Source organism: Melospiza georgiana, chromosome 15 (genome assembly GCF_028018845.1).
Source record: "Melospiza georgiana isolate bMelGeo1 chromosome 15, bMelGeo1.pri, whole genome shotgun sequence".
NCBI lineage: Eukaryota > Metazoa > Chordata > Aves > Passeriformes > Passerellidae > Melospiza > Melospiza georgiana.
In genome coordinates, this window is record NC_080444.1 from 6,904,804 (window position 1) to 6,920,116 (window position 15,313).

The 15,313-nt window shown below is 39.5% G+C and overlaps 1 protein-coding gene across 4 annotated transcripts in view; it reads left to right on the forward strand.

The window, feature by feature from the left end:
* Positions 1-15,313, forward strand: part of RNF130 (ring finger protein 130) — a 55,739-nt gene that overhangs the window by 2,326 nt on the left and 38,100 nt on the right. For all 4 annotated transcript variants that reach the window (XM_058034694.1, XM_058034697.1, XM_058034695.1 and 1 more), the window contains one exon: positions 8,423-8,617. In XM_058034694.1, coding sequence (XP_057890677.1) covers positions 8,423-8,617 — 195 coding nt within the window. The remainder of the gene's footprint in view (positions 1-8,422; positions 8,618-15,313) is intronic.

Consider the following 15,313-nt stretch of genomic DNA (forward strand, 5'->3'; position numbering starts at 1 on the left):
TTACTAAGGTGCAATTTAAACACTGAGGGAGGCTTTGACAGCATTTTCACGAGCAGCTGATAATGAGAAGAGCTAAATAAAATTGTGAGCAGTCTATAAACAGTATTTTTATACCTACTGCTAAGTACTATGATGAATAACTTTCTTGAGAAAGCACAACAGGAAGTGTGAAAATGTCAGACCTGACATGGTTTGACATAGTGCAGTGGTTAAAACTCTGTTATCAGTTTTGGGGGAAATTCAGTTTTGCTCTTCTGTTTCATAACAGACAGCTTAAAGCAAGCACAACAGCAGTTGTTTTCCTTATTCTTAGATACTCTGAATTGTTCTGTGTAGATTGTTATATATTTACATTTTATTTGAATTTTGCTGATGTGCCTGTGGTTTAAAAGCGTTTCATTTAGTAAGGAGGATTGGAATATTTTATGCTTTTAGTTAAGCTGTTCTTGAACATCTGCTTTTTTATATTCAGATTTGATAAAAGATGATGCAGCCTCACTGAAAGTAATTGCTTTCATGTTTTTTTAATCAGCCTGTTAATATTGCTGGTGAACTTGTTTGCAAAATTTTTTCTAATAGCTCTAAACATGAGTAGCTGCCAGCCACTGCTTAGAGCAGTAAATGCTGTTCCCCAGTTTTCATGTATCCTCAGAAGAAAATGACTCTACAATTGTTAGCAGCTTTATTTGAAGGTACCTTGAATTTGAAACTGCTGTGATGTCAAGCATTCACCCATTTATGGGCTATCTTTGAAATTTTCACAAATGTGGGTGATCTGTTAGCACCTTGATGGCATGGACTGTTTTAGAGCTGAAGTGTCCTTAATTTCACATTTTTGCATGCTCTGTGAAGAATCATAGAATCAAAGAATGGTTTGGTTTGGAAGGGACTTTGAAGATGATAAAGTTCCAACTCCCCTGCTGTGGGCAGAGATGCTTTCCACTGGACCAGGCTGCCCAAAGCCCTATTCAGCCTGGCCTTGAACACTTCCAGGAATGGGGCATCTTATCACATCCCTTACTCATTGCCTGCAGGGAAAGAAATTAGTTTACTAATTCAAGATTCAGGGCCAATGATCTGCTGCTGACCACACAAAATTTGTAATTTTAAGCGTTTTGTGGTGGTTTTGACTTCTGTTCTTGAATGCCTAATATTTTATGTACTGCTTTTTGAAGATGCCAGCTCCATGTGGTCACCCATCCTTTAAATCTCTGTGCAGCATGATAGGCCATCACTTCTCCTGTTTCTTTAGCAGGATTTCTCTAATGGAATTCAACCTTGTCATGTTAATACATGTATTAAAACCCTTTCTGTGTTCTTTTTATAGGGCTTGCATGAAATTGATAGGGGCTTTCAAAGGCAGTGCTCCCCTGGGAGTGGGGTGGCAGTAACTGGCGTGACCGCCTGTGAATGTGACTTGTGAAAGTGCAGCTCCAGCGGGCTCTTGGTCACAGTTGGCTGCTGCCTGTACATTCAGCAGCTGTGTGGGTTTTTTTTTTCCAAGCACATTAAATGCATGATAGCAGCATAGTTTCTTTATTAATCTCTCTTCCGTTCTTCTGCTTTGAGTTGCTTTTCTTACCTCCTCTAACTTGTTCATCTCTTGTAGTGACTTAATTTTTGATTAGAAGAGCATTTTAAACCATTGCTGCACGTGAATGCTTGCAGATTCCAAAAAAACCCTCCTTTTGTTGTGCATGGAAGGATAAAAGTGAAATGTGTCTTCACAGCTTGATGCAGATTTTCTATAATTTAGTTCAGGTTTATAGTATTCCTTTAGTGAGGTTCCAGAATACTTCTCAGTCCCTTACTGTGTTATTTGTGACTTTGTGCAACCAGACATTTTCAGAGAATCATAGAGTGGTTTGGGTTGGAAAGGACCTTAAAGATTGTCTAGTTCCAAGCCCCTTGGCTTGAGAAGGGACACCCTCCTCAACCAGTTTGGTCAAAGCCTTGTTCATCCTGGCCTTGAACACTTCCAGGTCCTTTCAGCCCAGTCCTCTCCCAGCAGCTGCCTCTGAGTGCTCCTGGATGTCTGTACATGCACCCTGCAAGTGTTCAGCCCTGTGCCACTCCAGTGACCTGTGCTTTTACTCTTCTTTGCTACTGGGTGCCTGACCCCAGTTGTGATGCAGACATTTAAGTGTCATGGATATTCCCCTTGCCATGGCAAACCAAGCTAGAAGCCACTGAATACTCACCTTAATGGTTCTTGGGAGAAACTGCAGTGCTTTGTGGCTTAATTCCCTCAAAAACATTCTCCATGGGGAGCAGGACTCTGTGGCTGTTGAATCTGGGTTATTGCTTTTGGATTCCAGTGTGAGGACTGGAAATTCAATTTTGTGTGCTTTGAAGAGTCCCCTTGCAGGACTTGCTGGGAGGGAAGGTTTTGTGCACCTTGGTTGGCTTGGGGAGCAGGCAGGATGACCAGGACTGGCAGTGGAGCTGATAGGAAGGGAAATTGCAGCAGAGTCAAACTTGAAATGTTAAATTCACTGAGCCAGTAGGTCAGGAATGAGTGGGTGAGGAGGGGTGGAAAGGGATGGAGCCTAAAGGGCTTGTAGGGAGGTGGTGGTTGTACAAAAGCTGCTTTGGAGAAAGGGCTCACAGAAAGGAGAGCTCTCCAAAGGGATTTAAGGGTCGGGGCTTGGCAAAGAGACTGGGAATGTGAGGAAAAACATATGTTAGAAAAAGGTGAAAGTGTGGAAGAAACAATATTGGCTCAGTGTTAGGAAGGAGGTATATCTTGTGCATAGTGCTGTAACTACAGCATTCTGTAGCATCTGGCACTTCATAAACATGTTGTGTGAACAAGTTTTAGCTACAGAAGGTTTGAAATGCCAGTTTCCTGGTAAGTGTGGAGCTTTAGGCAGCATTCAGACAGAAATTCTGGCCCAGAATCCAAACCAGTACGGCTTATGAAAATGCAGCAAGCAAATATATCAGTAGAGTAGGGGAAGAAGGATCCTGTAACGTGCTTCTGTCCTTTGTGATTGATCTTTGTATTCGGCTTAATTAGCAGTCATTAATTGATAGCTAAAGTGGAGGTTATATATTGGAGTATATAGCCATAATTGTAGAATACTTACTGAGCTAACAAGATTAAATCTGAACTATTATAGGACTCTTCTAAGCTTCAGTGATTTTCTTTTGTTTAACTTCCTCCTGAAACCAGATTACCTCTTATTCAGAGTTTCTTTTCATACTAAAGCCAGCTTTAGTCAAAGCAATTACCTGAAAGAGCTGTTGAAAGGAAAATGTTGCTGTACATAACTCATTGATTCAATGGCACCACCTTATAAAGTAGAAATTATGACTGGCATGAATAAGGGCTATATTGATAGTAACACCAGTAGTAATGCATGGAAAGAAAATATGTCCATTGCATGTATTAAGCCCTAATGGGATAGAAAATAACCAGTGCCATTCCTTGAAATAATCCATCAGCACTGCTGAGTTGCCTCTGTGAATTTCCCAGGTGAATTCCTTTTCTGGAAATTTTATCACAGGATTATAATTAATGTGTTGCACAAAGCTGTCTTGTTTTACCAGTCAGGTGTTCCACATAGCACCTACCTGGGCAGCAGAGCTGTAGGGAGGGAATGCTTTGGGGTGCAGCCTGCATGGCCCTGCACCTTCCTGTGTTCCTCTGTGGTTTCTGTACCAACAAGCCTCTTGATGTGCTGTCCCTCAAAATACTGGTGGTGTCTCTCCAGCTATTGTATTACAGTGATTGAAGGTCAGACTTTAAAATGATTTCTGTATGGGTAGCTGAGACAGACCAGCTCTGGCAACTGGTGCTGGATTTACAGAGTACAGTATTAGCTAAGATGAAATCAATAGCAAGATATCTGACCTTTTGAGGGGGAAAAAAAAAGAAAGAAAAAAAGCCCTGCATGGAATCAAATGGTTAATGCACAGAGAGTGGGATATTTCTGTGAAAAGGGGACAAAGTCTGATAACAGCCAGTGCAGCAACCTTGGCTGAAGTGGGGGTGTCACAGTTTTGTTCAAAGCTGTGCAACAGCAGCAGGAACTCAGTGTGAGAAAGAGCAAACCCAGGCACAGGTCAGAACTAGGGGACAGTCTGCATTCAGACAGGTGTGCACTTGTGACAAAGCTGCTGGGAGCTGCCCTTTTTGTTTCATTTTTGCTCCACAAAATGGCTCCCCTTCCTATAGGGAGAAGGCTAAAACATGGTCAAGCAGTTGGAAAAGGAAGATGCTGTGAGGTTGCCACTACTTCTTCAGTAGCTGAGGAACCTTGGTTGGATCTAATGGATCATTAACTATTTTTTCCCATTAATCCCTAAAGTGCTTTCACAAACCTTAGTCCTTCAGCAGAAAGGGGTCTTGAATGATAAAAAATGCTCAAAGAACAACAGTTCTACAAATTGAGCAGCCCTGTGTATTTTGCAAAAGGAAACTGAAGCTCTCCTAAAGCAAAAACAAACATGAGCCTAATGGTAGGTACTTAAATCACAGCTGATTCTTCTGTAAAGAGGCTCTTCTGAGGTGTTGGGACTTATTTTAGGAAGGGAGATATTTACAACAACATTGTACATAGCTCTTTAACCCAGCAGGCTGCCACTTCTAAACCTTCTAAACCAGAAAATTGGGGTTTTGCCAGCACATGATGCATGGATAAACACAGAGACAGGCAGGGTAAATAGTTTATATTTCAAACAAGCCAGAACAGTAGCACACCTATAGGGAAACTTACTTAAATGGCTTTCTGTATGCTTATATCCTCTGAACTTCCATGAGTAGCTTCTGATCATATCTTTCTCTGTGCAAGTGATTTGTTTTAGAATAATTTAATATGAAGTTGCTTTTCATTCTTGCAAATAACATCAGTTTTGGGCCTCTCACTACAAGAAGAACACTGAGATAGTGGAACATGTGCAGATAAGGACAAAGGAGCTGGGGAAGGGGCTGAAGCTCAGGTCTGATGAGGAGAGCCTGAGGGAGATGCAAAAAGGAGGTTCAGAGGGGATCTTGCTGACTAAAGCCCCCTGACAGGAGGGTGGAGCCAGGTGGTGTTCAGCCTCTTCTCCCAGGTAGCACAGTGAGGGGAAACTGCCTCAAGCTGTGCCTGGAGGGAGTTAGATTCAATATTGGGAAAAATTTCATCACTAAAAGAATTGTCAAGTGCTGAACCAGACTGCCCAGGGCAGTGGTAGAGTCACCATACCTGGAGGGATTTAAAAGTCTTGTAAATGTGCTACTCAGGAACGTGGTTTAGTGTTGATCACAACAGTGCCAGATTACTGGTTGGACTCGATGATCTAAAGGTCTTTTCCAACCCGAACAATTCTGTGATCATCCAGGTAATGCTTGCAGCCCATGTGTTGTTGATTCCAGCTGAACTTTGGATAGCAGATCATTGAGGGCAGGGTAGAGGGGAGTGGCAGAGGTGATTCTGGCTGACCCTGTTTGTGTGTGTCCCCTTCAGTGCCCACTGATGTCCCTGACACCTGAACGAATCAGAGGATATTTTCTTGTAACCATCTCGGTCTTCTAGAAGAGTGACTGTGATTTTAAGACTTCCACGTTTTTGGAGTATCTTCAGTCTATTGAAAAGACAAGCAGAACACCCCACATTTTTCGCTATTGTTTCTGAATTTTATTTAGTTAAAAGTGAAAAGATTACTTAACATTTGTGTGGTGTAACAGAATGCTAATGCAGAGAAAAGTGGGTTGGGACTTTTTATTAAATCTCAAGTGACTTGCAGACAGTTCAGATTTATCTAAACCAACCAGATTTTCCTCAATGTTTTTGCATTACTTAAATAGTACTGAGCTAATGTTGTCAGCTGTTAAATTTTCATCAGGATATACTGAAGACACCTTGTCAGGAATAACATGCTGTAAGCATTTGAGTGGTGTTTGTTGGTCTATATCTGGAAAGCTTTAATCTCTTAATATCTTGTTTCCTAATTCTTTTCCTTTATCCAGTAACATTTCATAGCTCTGTCCACAGCTGAGAGAGACTTTGATCTCTACTGTGGTAGAAAATTTTGTACTGCTTTTCCCACCAATGCAGTTTCTGTTATCTCTCACCGCTTTTTCTGTTGCTTTTTAAGCTAAAAATTTTCAAGCATACAAATTTCAAGGTGCCTGTATGAATTTGCAGAATGCTTCTTCCTCATTCAAGGTGCTCTTTGTTGCTTTTATGGTTTTTTCAATGTAATAACTCAACTGTGGCCATTTTTGTTTTCACTTCATATTTTAGTTTTGATCATGATTGTACTGAAGGAAACAGTCCATAATCTGTGGGATTGCTGTTTTTAATATTCCCATGTATTTTAGGTAAATTTATGTTTGCCATGTGTCCACTTTCAGAGTTATTTTTGGCTGTTTGAGGGGATTCTGTGGAATTGTGGCCATTTAGAAGATGGTATTTTCCAACAGATGTATCATACCTGAAATTCTTGAATATGATTTCATGGGAGAAGGATGGGATTTTTCACTTTCAAGGCTTGAGGAACTTCCTATCACAGTCTGCTAGTGCTTTCCCCCTTCCATGTTTATGAGTGGAAATGTTCAGAGCAAGGGGGAATCGTGCATTAAGCAGCTTTTGTCATAACAGAGGGCCAAAAGGTTGATGGCACACGTGCTGTGTCGTGATTCTTTGTTTTCAAAAAGGACTGTAATTCCTTTCAAAAGTACATACTGTTTTCAAGTTTAAGATTACAGAGACAAGCTGCAAAAGTGCCGTGAGCATTAATTTGCCCTTGTGTGATTGTTGGTGTTTGTGATGGCCATCACCAGTGCTGCAAAACACGTGTGGATCAGTGCTAGCTAGCAGTTTCCACAAGGATTGGAGTAATGATGTCAGGGTAATGGAAGAAAACACTCTATAAAACTTGGCTTCAGACATCTGTATTTCAGATTTTCCCTGATGCCTGGATGAAACAAAAATACAGCAAATAGCCCTCCATGTCTGAGATGTCTAATACAGGCTTGAAAAACAATTGTGAAAAGGATGTGCTGGTATCTGGCTCCCCACCCTCCTTCCAGGGGAACAGGGAGAGGCACTTCTTGTCCAAATTAAGAGATGCAATGACTTCCTGTGTGTCTGCACAGTATAGATTCATCTGCACTAGCTTTCTCCAGGCAGGCAGAAGATTTTCTTTGTTTCAGAAAACATCTTTAGCTCTTTGAATCTCCTTTGTTACAGATTTTAACCTCAGCTATGTTAAACTGAGAGTGTTTAAAAGACCTTTTGTTTCCAGCTAATATATTAAACTGGATATTTTTTGGTGGTAGATTATTTTGCTGAAATCTCATAGTTGTGCTGAACTCACTTCTTGAAAAGGAAAAAAATTATGGGAGACTTTTGCTCTTATTTGCTCTTACATTGCAGAACTGTAATGTTTTCTGAGCTAGTATGCAAATAGATTGGTTTTTTGTCTTGGAAAAAAAATCACTGTTTATCCAAACTATTTTTAGTAGCCAAAGATTATTATACTCTTGGCATTCAAAAGGATAAATATATTTGCATTATAAACTATTGTTGGCTCTAAATGAAAATCCTTTAATGATATGACCAGTGTGTCAGACTAAACTGTGTTTGCAGTTGTGCAGACAGATCTGTCTTTCATTGGTTTCAGCGGCTGGGAAGTTCCTTCTGCCTTGGGTTTTGTGTCTTTTGTACACAGCTCTGTGGCTTTGGGTTGTTCCAGGATATGTTACACCATCAGAAGGGACAAAAGAGCTTTGCACACTGTTGAATTCAGACATCTGGCATTTGCCATTTCTGTTACTCTTCCTTTATACCATCTATACCTGTTTAGCTGACAAGTGCACTGTGTTTGCAAACCCATTTGTTTCTCTATGAATTTGAATACATTTCCTTGTAGACAAAATGTGCATATGTAAAAAGCTGATGTTGGCAGCTGGGGTTTTACAAGATCAGCTTTTAATGTTGTCCTTTCTTACAGTAGCCTGCACATGGCAGATAACTCTGAAATCTTGTTTTCACAACCTGCTTTGTTTAGTTGTACTTCCCACTGCAGTGATCTTTGTGGCTGCATTAGGAAGAAAAAAAAGATTTGTACTCCCCAGAATGACTGATAAACAGCTGTTTTGTAAATGCCTATAGCAGATGAACCATATTCTAATGTTTTTCAGCCTCTAGGCAGGTATTGATTTGAATGTGAATTCATTATTCTAGCTGCACTGGAGTTAAAAATGGCTTGTGTTAGTGAGCCTAATTCTTGGGCACATAGTCACAGCTTTCAATGCGTGAGACTTCTTTTTTTAAAATCTTATTTTCATAAGAATATGGTTATCTTTAGACTTTCTTCACAAGAGAATAGTGGCTTCCTAGTGCATAACATTTAAGTACTTAAGCAGTTTGGAATTAGGGTTTTTCTTTTTTTCTTTGTTATGCCTGTGTAAATTTGTTTCCCATTTCAGTTGCAGATCGTCTGGGCTGTGACCCTCGAACACGTTTCCAGGTGCCACCAAACACCAAGCAGTGGATTGCTTTACTACAGAGAGGAAATTGTACATTTAAAGAGAAAATACTGCGAGCAGCTTCACATAATGCCACAGCTGTGGTCATTTACAACAATGTATCCAGTGAAGAACCTGTCACAATGACTCATCAAGGTAAATAAAATGTAATCTCCTTCACTGTAATACTTTTGCCATATAAACTATTGCTAAAGAGCTCTTGGCATTGGAGAGATGGTATTGGAAGTAGCCATTCTCTAATGGTATTTGCATGTATGCAATATAGTGAAATAAGCCAATAATTCTGCAAAGTTATTTTCCTTTAGCATTCATTTATCCAATGAGGAACACTTTCCTCTGCAGTGAGGATGTGGGTGTGTTGGAGGGAGGAAATGCCTGTAAGAGCTGAGGAGCAATCTTTCAAACCTTTCTGCAGAAGAGAAGCTAACGTACAGATAAAATGGGAGAGCTAGAATTTTACAAATCTGAGCCTGAAGAATCCTTAGCAGCATGTCTTCAACCCACTGCTCTGGTGGGGACCTTCAAATGTTAACAGCTGTGTTTTGGGATCTGAGCTTGCATGCTTTTTTGATGACAGTTTACAGAGGATTCTCTTTCTACAGTGGAAGTCTGAGTGCCATGCAGGAATCAACAAAACAATTATTTGGATTTGCCTCTGTAAATTGTCCAGAATAATGCTGGAAGTCTGTTTTTCTAGAGACTTCTCTTGTTTTACAGATGCCTATGTGTAAAATTTTACTGTTCCTTGTGACTTACTTTTGTTGCTGGAAGCTTCATGTGTAAACATTTTCCTTGGTTAAAATTATTTTTGCAATTCTGATAACTACCTTTTTCATTTTCCAGAAGATTTCCTCTTTTTGGAACTATTTAGCTTAATCAGAAAAGGCATTTCTCTATATTTGGTGGTGGTACTGCTGGCTGATTTTTTTATTTTTTTGTTAGGATATTTTCAGTCTCTTTTAGCATAGGGGGTTGCTTGGAAACTAGAATTTCTTAATTATTGCTCTGCATATAACAACTAGAACTGAATTCCTTGACTAAAGAAATGCTATGGTTCTTTCTTTCTTTTTTTAACAAGGAAAATGTTAAAGAGGTTTGACCTTCCCAACTCTGTATCACAGGAATTTTGCAGGAGGATTTTGACCTCCATGTAGCAATTCAAAGCCTGTTGACAATTGATTTTTATCTCAGGTACCTTGCTTAGACATTTTTATAAGCAATCTGCAGGTGAGAAGTCCCATATTCTAATGAAACATTTTTTGCCAGCTTCCTCATTTTTGTTTTGGGTTTTGTTTTTTTTTTTTTTTTAATATCCCCCATTTCTCTCTACAGTTATAGTGCTCTCTTAAACATTCTACTCTGGACTCTTTGAACTACCTCTAAGAGTATTTATATAAATATGCTCTATTTAGCAATGCTTGTAGTTTTCCTGTGGTCTGGAATATCTCAGTGTGTGAGGAAAAAGGCTACTGATACAGCTTTAGCATTGTTGGCTCTATTACATGTTAAATCATATAATGAGTTTGATTATAACTTTAATACCCTCTTTCTCATAATGCTGTGTAGATTTGGCAGTTGCTTTACAGCACTAAGATGGGGTCTGTCTTTTATTAGGAAATCCTTGTTCACTCCCTGTTTCAGCTCAGAAGATCAGTGTGTTGACTTTGAAACTTTATCAATAGGCCCAGTAGTTCTGGTAGGTTGAAATACCATCTAAGATGTAAAATCTGAGAACTGCAGCTGGTAAAAGAGTGTCTTGTAAGGTAGCCAGGCAGCTGTTTGGGTAGTTGATATTTGGAGAAAAGACCAATACTGTCTTCAGCATATTGAATTCCAAATATTTACTCTTACTTATGGCAAACTTTGAAAAAAATGCAGTGCTGGAGATGATGCATATTTTAGCTTTGTGTATTTGAAATATTGGGGTTTAGGTGCATGTGTTCAGTAAACTCTGGGATCTGCTCTGGTTTGGGCTGAAGGCTCTATCTCAAAATTAATGTTGGACTTGAAGTGTTCAAACTACATGACAGGCTAAAAGTCATTTTTTAGAACTGAAGTAGCACCTGGAATGAGGAGAAATGTTGTTCCACTGCCTTTGTTTTGATTGTTATGGACATGTGAGGGATTTCCTCAGCAATCACTTTGCAGAGCTTCCTGCAGATAACTTCCTGGTGGGCTGATGGAGGAACTGTAATTGTGTGTAATTGAGATGTAGCCTAGTCCTTTGGTGTTAGCCTCAGTACAGGGAGGGTTTGGAATCCAGCATTCCCCTTCTTGAGAGTTATTCCAGGGGGGAGACTGATTCCTGAACCTCTGCTTACAGGATGAGTCTTTTCTAACACTGTGTAAAGCAGATCTGCACATATTCAAGCCATTCCCTGGTGTTCCTTTTTCTGCCTTTTGAACTATAGACTGCTTGTGTGCTTTTTAGGTGGTGAACAGTCATCTCAGAGGTCTCTTCCAACCTAATTGATTCTGTGTGATCAGCTAATTAGATATTCCAGTGCACTACCTCACTTCTCTTTAGTGTTTTCTGTCCCTAAAGGTTGGGAGGAGCTGACCCTGTGTATTTGAGAGCTGTTCTGCACTGATTAAGTTCATGTGTTGGAGCTGATAGCAGGTGAGGATGGAGGTGAGCCACCAAGCTGGTGTTAGCTCCATAGGATGTCTATTGCTGTGCAGTATTCCTCTTTTCTTTAAAAATACAGTCTTCACAAAACAATTTGGCAGCTGTGTTGATGACCAAGTTGATGACTCTATATTTTCTTTCCATAGACCAAGGAGAAACTAGACCTTGTGTTATTTTATATTTTATATATGTAACATAATCTTTGTACTGCTCTATATTAAGCTTTAGAAATATTCTGTCTTCCTGGTGAAGCAGAGAGGAAAGCAGCAACTGCTTATAATGCACACTATGAGCTGCAAGCTTTCTTGCTTGGATATTTCCATGAATTCCAATCACCCTCTTAGACAGTGTCTGTGGTAAAAATAAATAACACATTACACAGATTTTTGTGTGTTGCCCACCTGCAGAGAGGTGATTCCCTGTGAAAAGAGCTTTGGAAGCACTTTTCACCTGTAGGATTAATATTTTATCCAAGCTATTTTATGCTTGAATACACATTTGAAAATTTTATTCTTATGGAAATTTGTTCATACTGAAAATGTTACTTAGCAGAATGGCAATTCCTTCTGGTGGCTGGATAACAACTGTCACTCTGCAATCAGTCTATCATCTCTGTGTCAAATGAACACTTTCTGCTCTAATAGCAGAATTTGCTTTCTCTTGTGTCATAGTCCACCAAGTCTGTGCCCCTTCATTTTCACCTTTGAGTTTTAAAGTAGGTAATGACCTTCAGGAATTGGTCAGCTTTTTTTTATAAATACATGTACTTCTGTTGATGCTATTTGCAAGATTATTTTCTTTCCTTTGTGCATATCCTTGTATATGTCAGTGTATACTTATTTTGCACAGTCCTGTAGATGTCTTCTATCAGCCTAAGCAAAGGACACCCTTCCCAGCATAGGTTATGTTAGACCATGACATCACTGGCAGGAAGGCAGTTTTATGAGTGGTTTTGCTTGCTGCTTCTGTTAAAGCAAAACTGATGCTGTCTAATGTAAAAAAGAGCCTGTGTGGTGAAGAAAATATGTGGTAGCTGTCTGTTTTATAAGCAGTTATGGGAAAAGGAAAAAAATTCAGGTTAAATAACATTTGGATTTTTTGTTGTTGTTTGTGTGTGGTAGAGACAATCCTATTAAGTACAAAATACTTAAACATGGGGAGGTTGGAACTGGGTAATTTTTAAGATCCCTTCCAAGCCATTCTATAATTTTATGATACTGATTTTCTGTCTTTAAAATCTAGACTTTTATTTTGATTTATAGAGAAGAATATATTCCAAACAAGCCTTTAAAGTTCAAATTTCCTACTAAGAATTTATGGAAAAAATATAGACAGAAAAAGAGAAACACATATAAAAGACATGAAAAGAAATATAAAAGAAGTGAAATTGCTGGATTCCAGTAATCATGGTTTATCAGCATGTAAAAAATTCCAGAAGTTTATAAACAGCTTTATCGGATACAGGTAAATCTTTTAAGATCTTTTGAACCAAGATGCAGACATATCATCAAGATCAGTCCTCATTGCTCTTCTAAAGAATCACCTCATTAATTTTCTGGAGGAAGGTGTTTCTGTTCCATGGTGAGCACAGGTGACATTCTCCTGCCATGGCACTGTGCAAGAGCTGTCCAAAATGGGTTCCCAGACACAGGTCCCTTCCAAGGGAAGGATTTTTCATGGCCCTCTGTTTGCTTAAAAAGCACACTGGTGTGGGAAGGTAGGGCTGTGCTTGCTTTGAACTGTGCTAAATCTGCCTGTATGTTCTGTGGGTTGTTTTGGGTCAGTGGGTCAGAGGCAGGAGGGACAGGAAGCAATTTGAAGTTGTTGCCACCTAATGGCTGTTCCCCGTTCTTGCCCTCATTCCTAGTGGGTACAATAGAGCTGGCAGCCGAGGTGCCACTGTCCTCTGTTGTGGCACTGATCCCTGAGCACCTCATCTTTTAACTCTGCTGCTTGCCTTTTTCTCACAAATGTCTCTTTATGTAACTCTCAGCTGAAGTGATGCATGAAAGCTCTGGTGGGGTGTGCTGCAGATTATCTTGCACAAATGTGTGCTGATGAATCTTTTAGCTCTACACCAAATCCACTTGCCCTGGATTACTGAGACCTACTTATAATCCACAGGTCCAAACTAATTTTATTTTATATTACCATATTGTTATTAAATTGTATTATTAGTAATTTATCTTAGACTATTAGTGAAAAAGAGCTGAGTCATTAAAGCTGAAGCCTTTATAAAAGGCAAAGTAATTAATAGTTTAAGCTTTGTTTACATCTATTTGATCTTTTTTTATTTATGTTTGCTAATTGAAAATATTGAGGATGAGTGTCAACAGCTTTGTTGTTGATCCCATTTCCCACTAGATTCCTTGGAGGTGTATCAATAAGGCAAATCTGTCACACAGTAGATGGAGGTGTCTGACACTTAAAGATGTGGAGTGTTTGGGGTGCTGATTGTGGGCCATAAGGAAGCCCTTGTCTCTTGAAGGCAATCCAGGGAAACCCCTTTAGAGAGCCATCCTAGCCTTGGTGCCTTGCAGAACTGCCTACCAGTGTTTCTGTGTCATACATGCCTCATCCACAACTGAAATAACAGCAGTCAGGCTCATTTTAACTCAGCCAGCTGAAAGGGTAATTAGTTCTGTGACTGTGAAAAGGCCCACGGGACTGTTAGTGACTGTAAGTAATTACATTCTTCTTCTTATCCAAAGTCTGAGCTGCAGCAGCAGAGTAATTCCCCATATCTATGGACTCAGTAGAACCAAATTTATGATACTAATCTATGAATATGCTATTTATAAATCTCTCAAAGTGTTTTGTAGTGTCCTTGGGTAAGGCTATCTTGCCATTTCTCTCTGGTGCTTTGCTGATTTTTTTTTGAGTGACTATCCATGTCCAGATTGAGAGATGTGTACAGAAGTCTATAGAAGAAAATACATGAGCATGACAAACTGCCCTTTTTTAGAAATCCCTGGGTTTTTTAGCTGCACCATCCATTAGTGGGAATACAAACTGCTATCCAGAAATGGCAAAATGTAAGCCACCTGCTAGCACTGGTCACACTATGGAATGCAAGAGACACTTACCAAAATCCAAGTGTGTCTTACATTGATGAATGGGTCAGTGAGGTCTACACTGCATTAATACTATTGAGGAATCAAGAATGTAACACTGTAACAGATTTTGGACATTGTTTAGAAGTATAGAAAGTGAAGAAAAGCTGTTTTCAAATCAGCAAAAATATCTTCTGAAGATAGGCAGACATAGATATTTCAGAAATGTGTTAAGCTGTGACACATTTTTTTCAGTGGTGTGTAATGTGTTAGGATTACCCCATTTCCCTAGTCAAAACTTAAAGTGATCCTTCAGCTTTTTATTCATTTGCATTTGTTCAAGGTTTGAATGTAAAATTGGGTCTCCTTTGCTAGCATACTAATACCTTAAGAATACAAGTATTAATGCCTTGAAAGAGACTGCAAATCAGTTTACTTGCCATAAACGTGGTTAAATGCCATGTAAAATGTGAGTAAAAGAAAAACAAAATCTCTGCACAGATTGTGTAAAGGGGATGATCAAGTGATACATTTCTTGTGCCAAGCTTTTCTTATTCTTCCAGCATTATTTAGGTGGAATGTCCATTTCCTTTAAGAAAGATAAAACTGTAGTGCAAGCAGATGCAAAGAAGCATTGCTAAGAAAATGTGAAATGTCTGTAAAGTCTCTGCAACATCTGTCTGCTTTTCCCATTCCTAGGCTTGGTTTTTCCTAGTGTAAAGAACCCAAAAGGTCACATGCACAAAAAGATATATATATATATATTAATGTAATTCCCAGGAGATAAAAGTCCTTCCACAGAAAGGGAATATGTGATATATGTGGAATTATCACAGTGATTCAAAGGAGGGGAGCACAAGAAGCCCCAGGTCCCCAAACCCAGTGTCCTTGCTATTCTAAGGGAACTCTGCTGCAGTTCAAATTCCAGGAGTTTATAAAGTCTCTCCCCTTCTTGGCCCAGCCATGGGTCTGTCCTCCTGCTGCCCATCAGAAGCATTGAAGTAGCATGTTTAAAGACTGGGCAGAGATTCTGGGACTTGAGGGACTCTAACAATAAAGAGGTGGGTGCGTCTTGTTGCTTTATAGAGGATCCTAATTTTTCTAGCAGCGCTTAGTGTCATATGACTTGGGATGGAAGGTAGAGGAGCT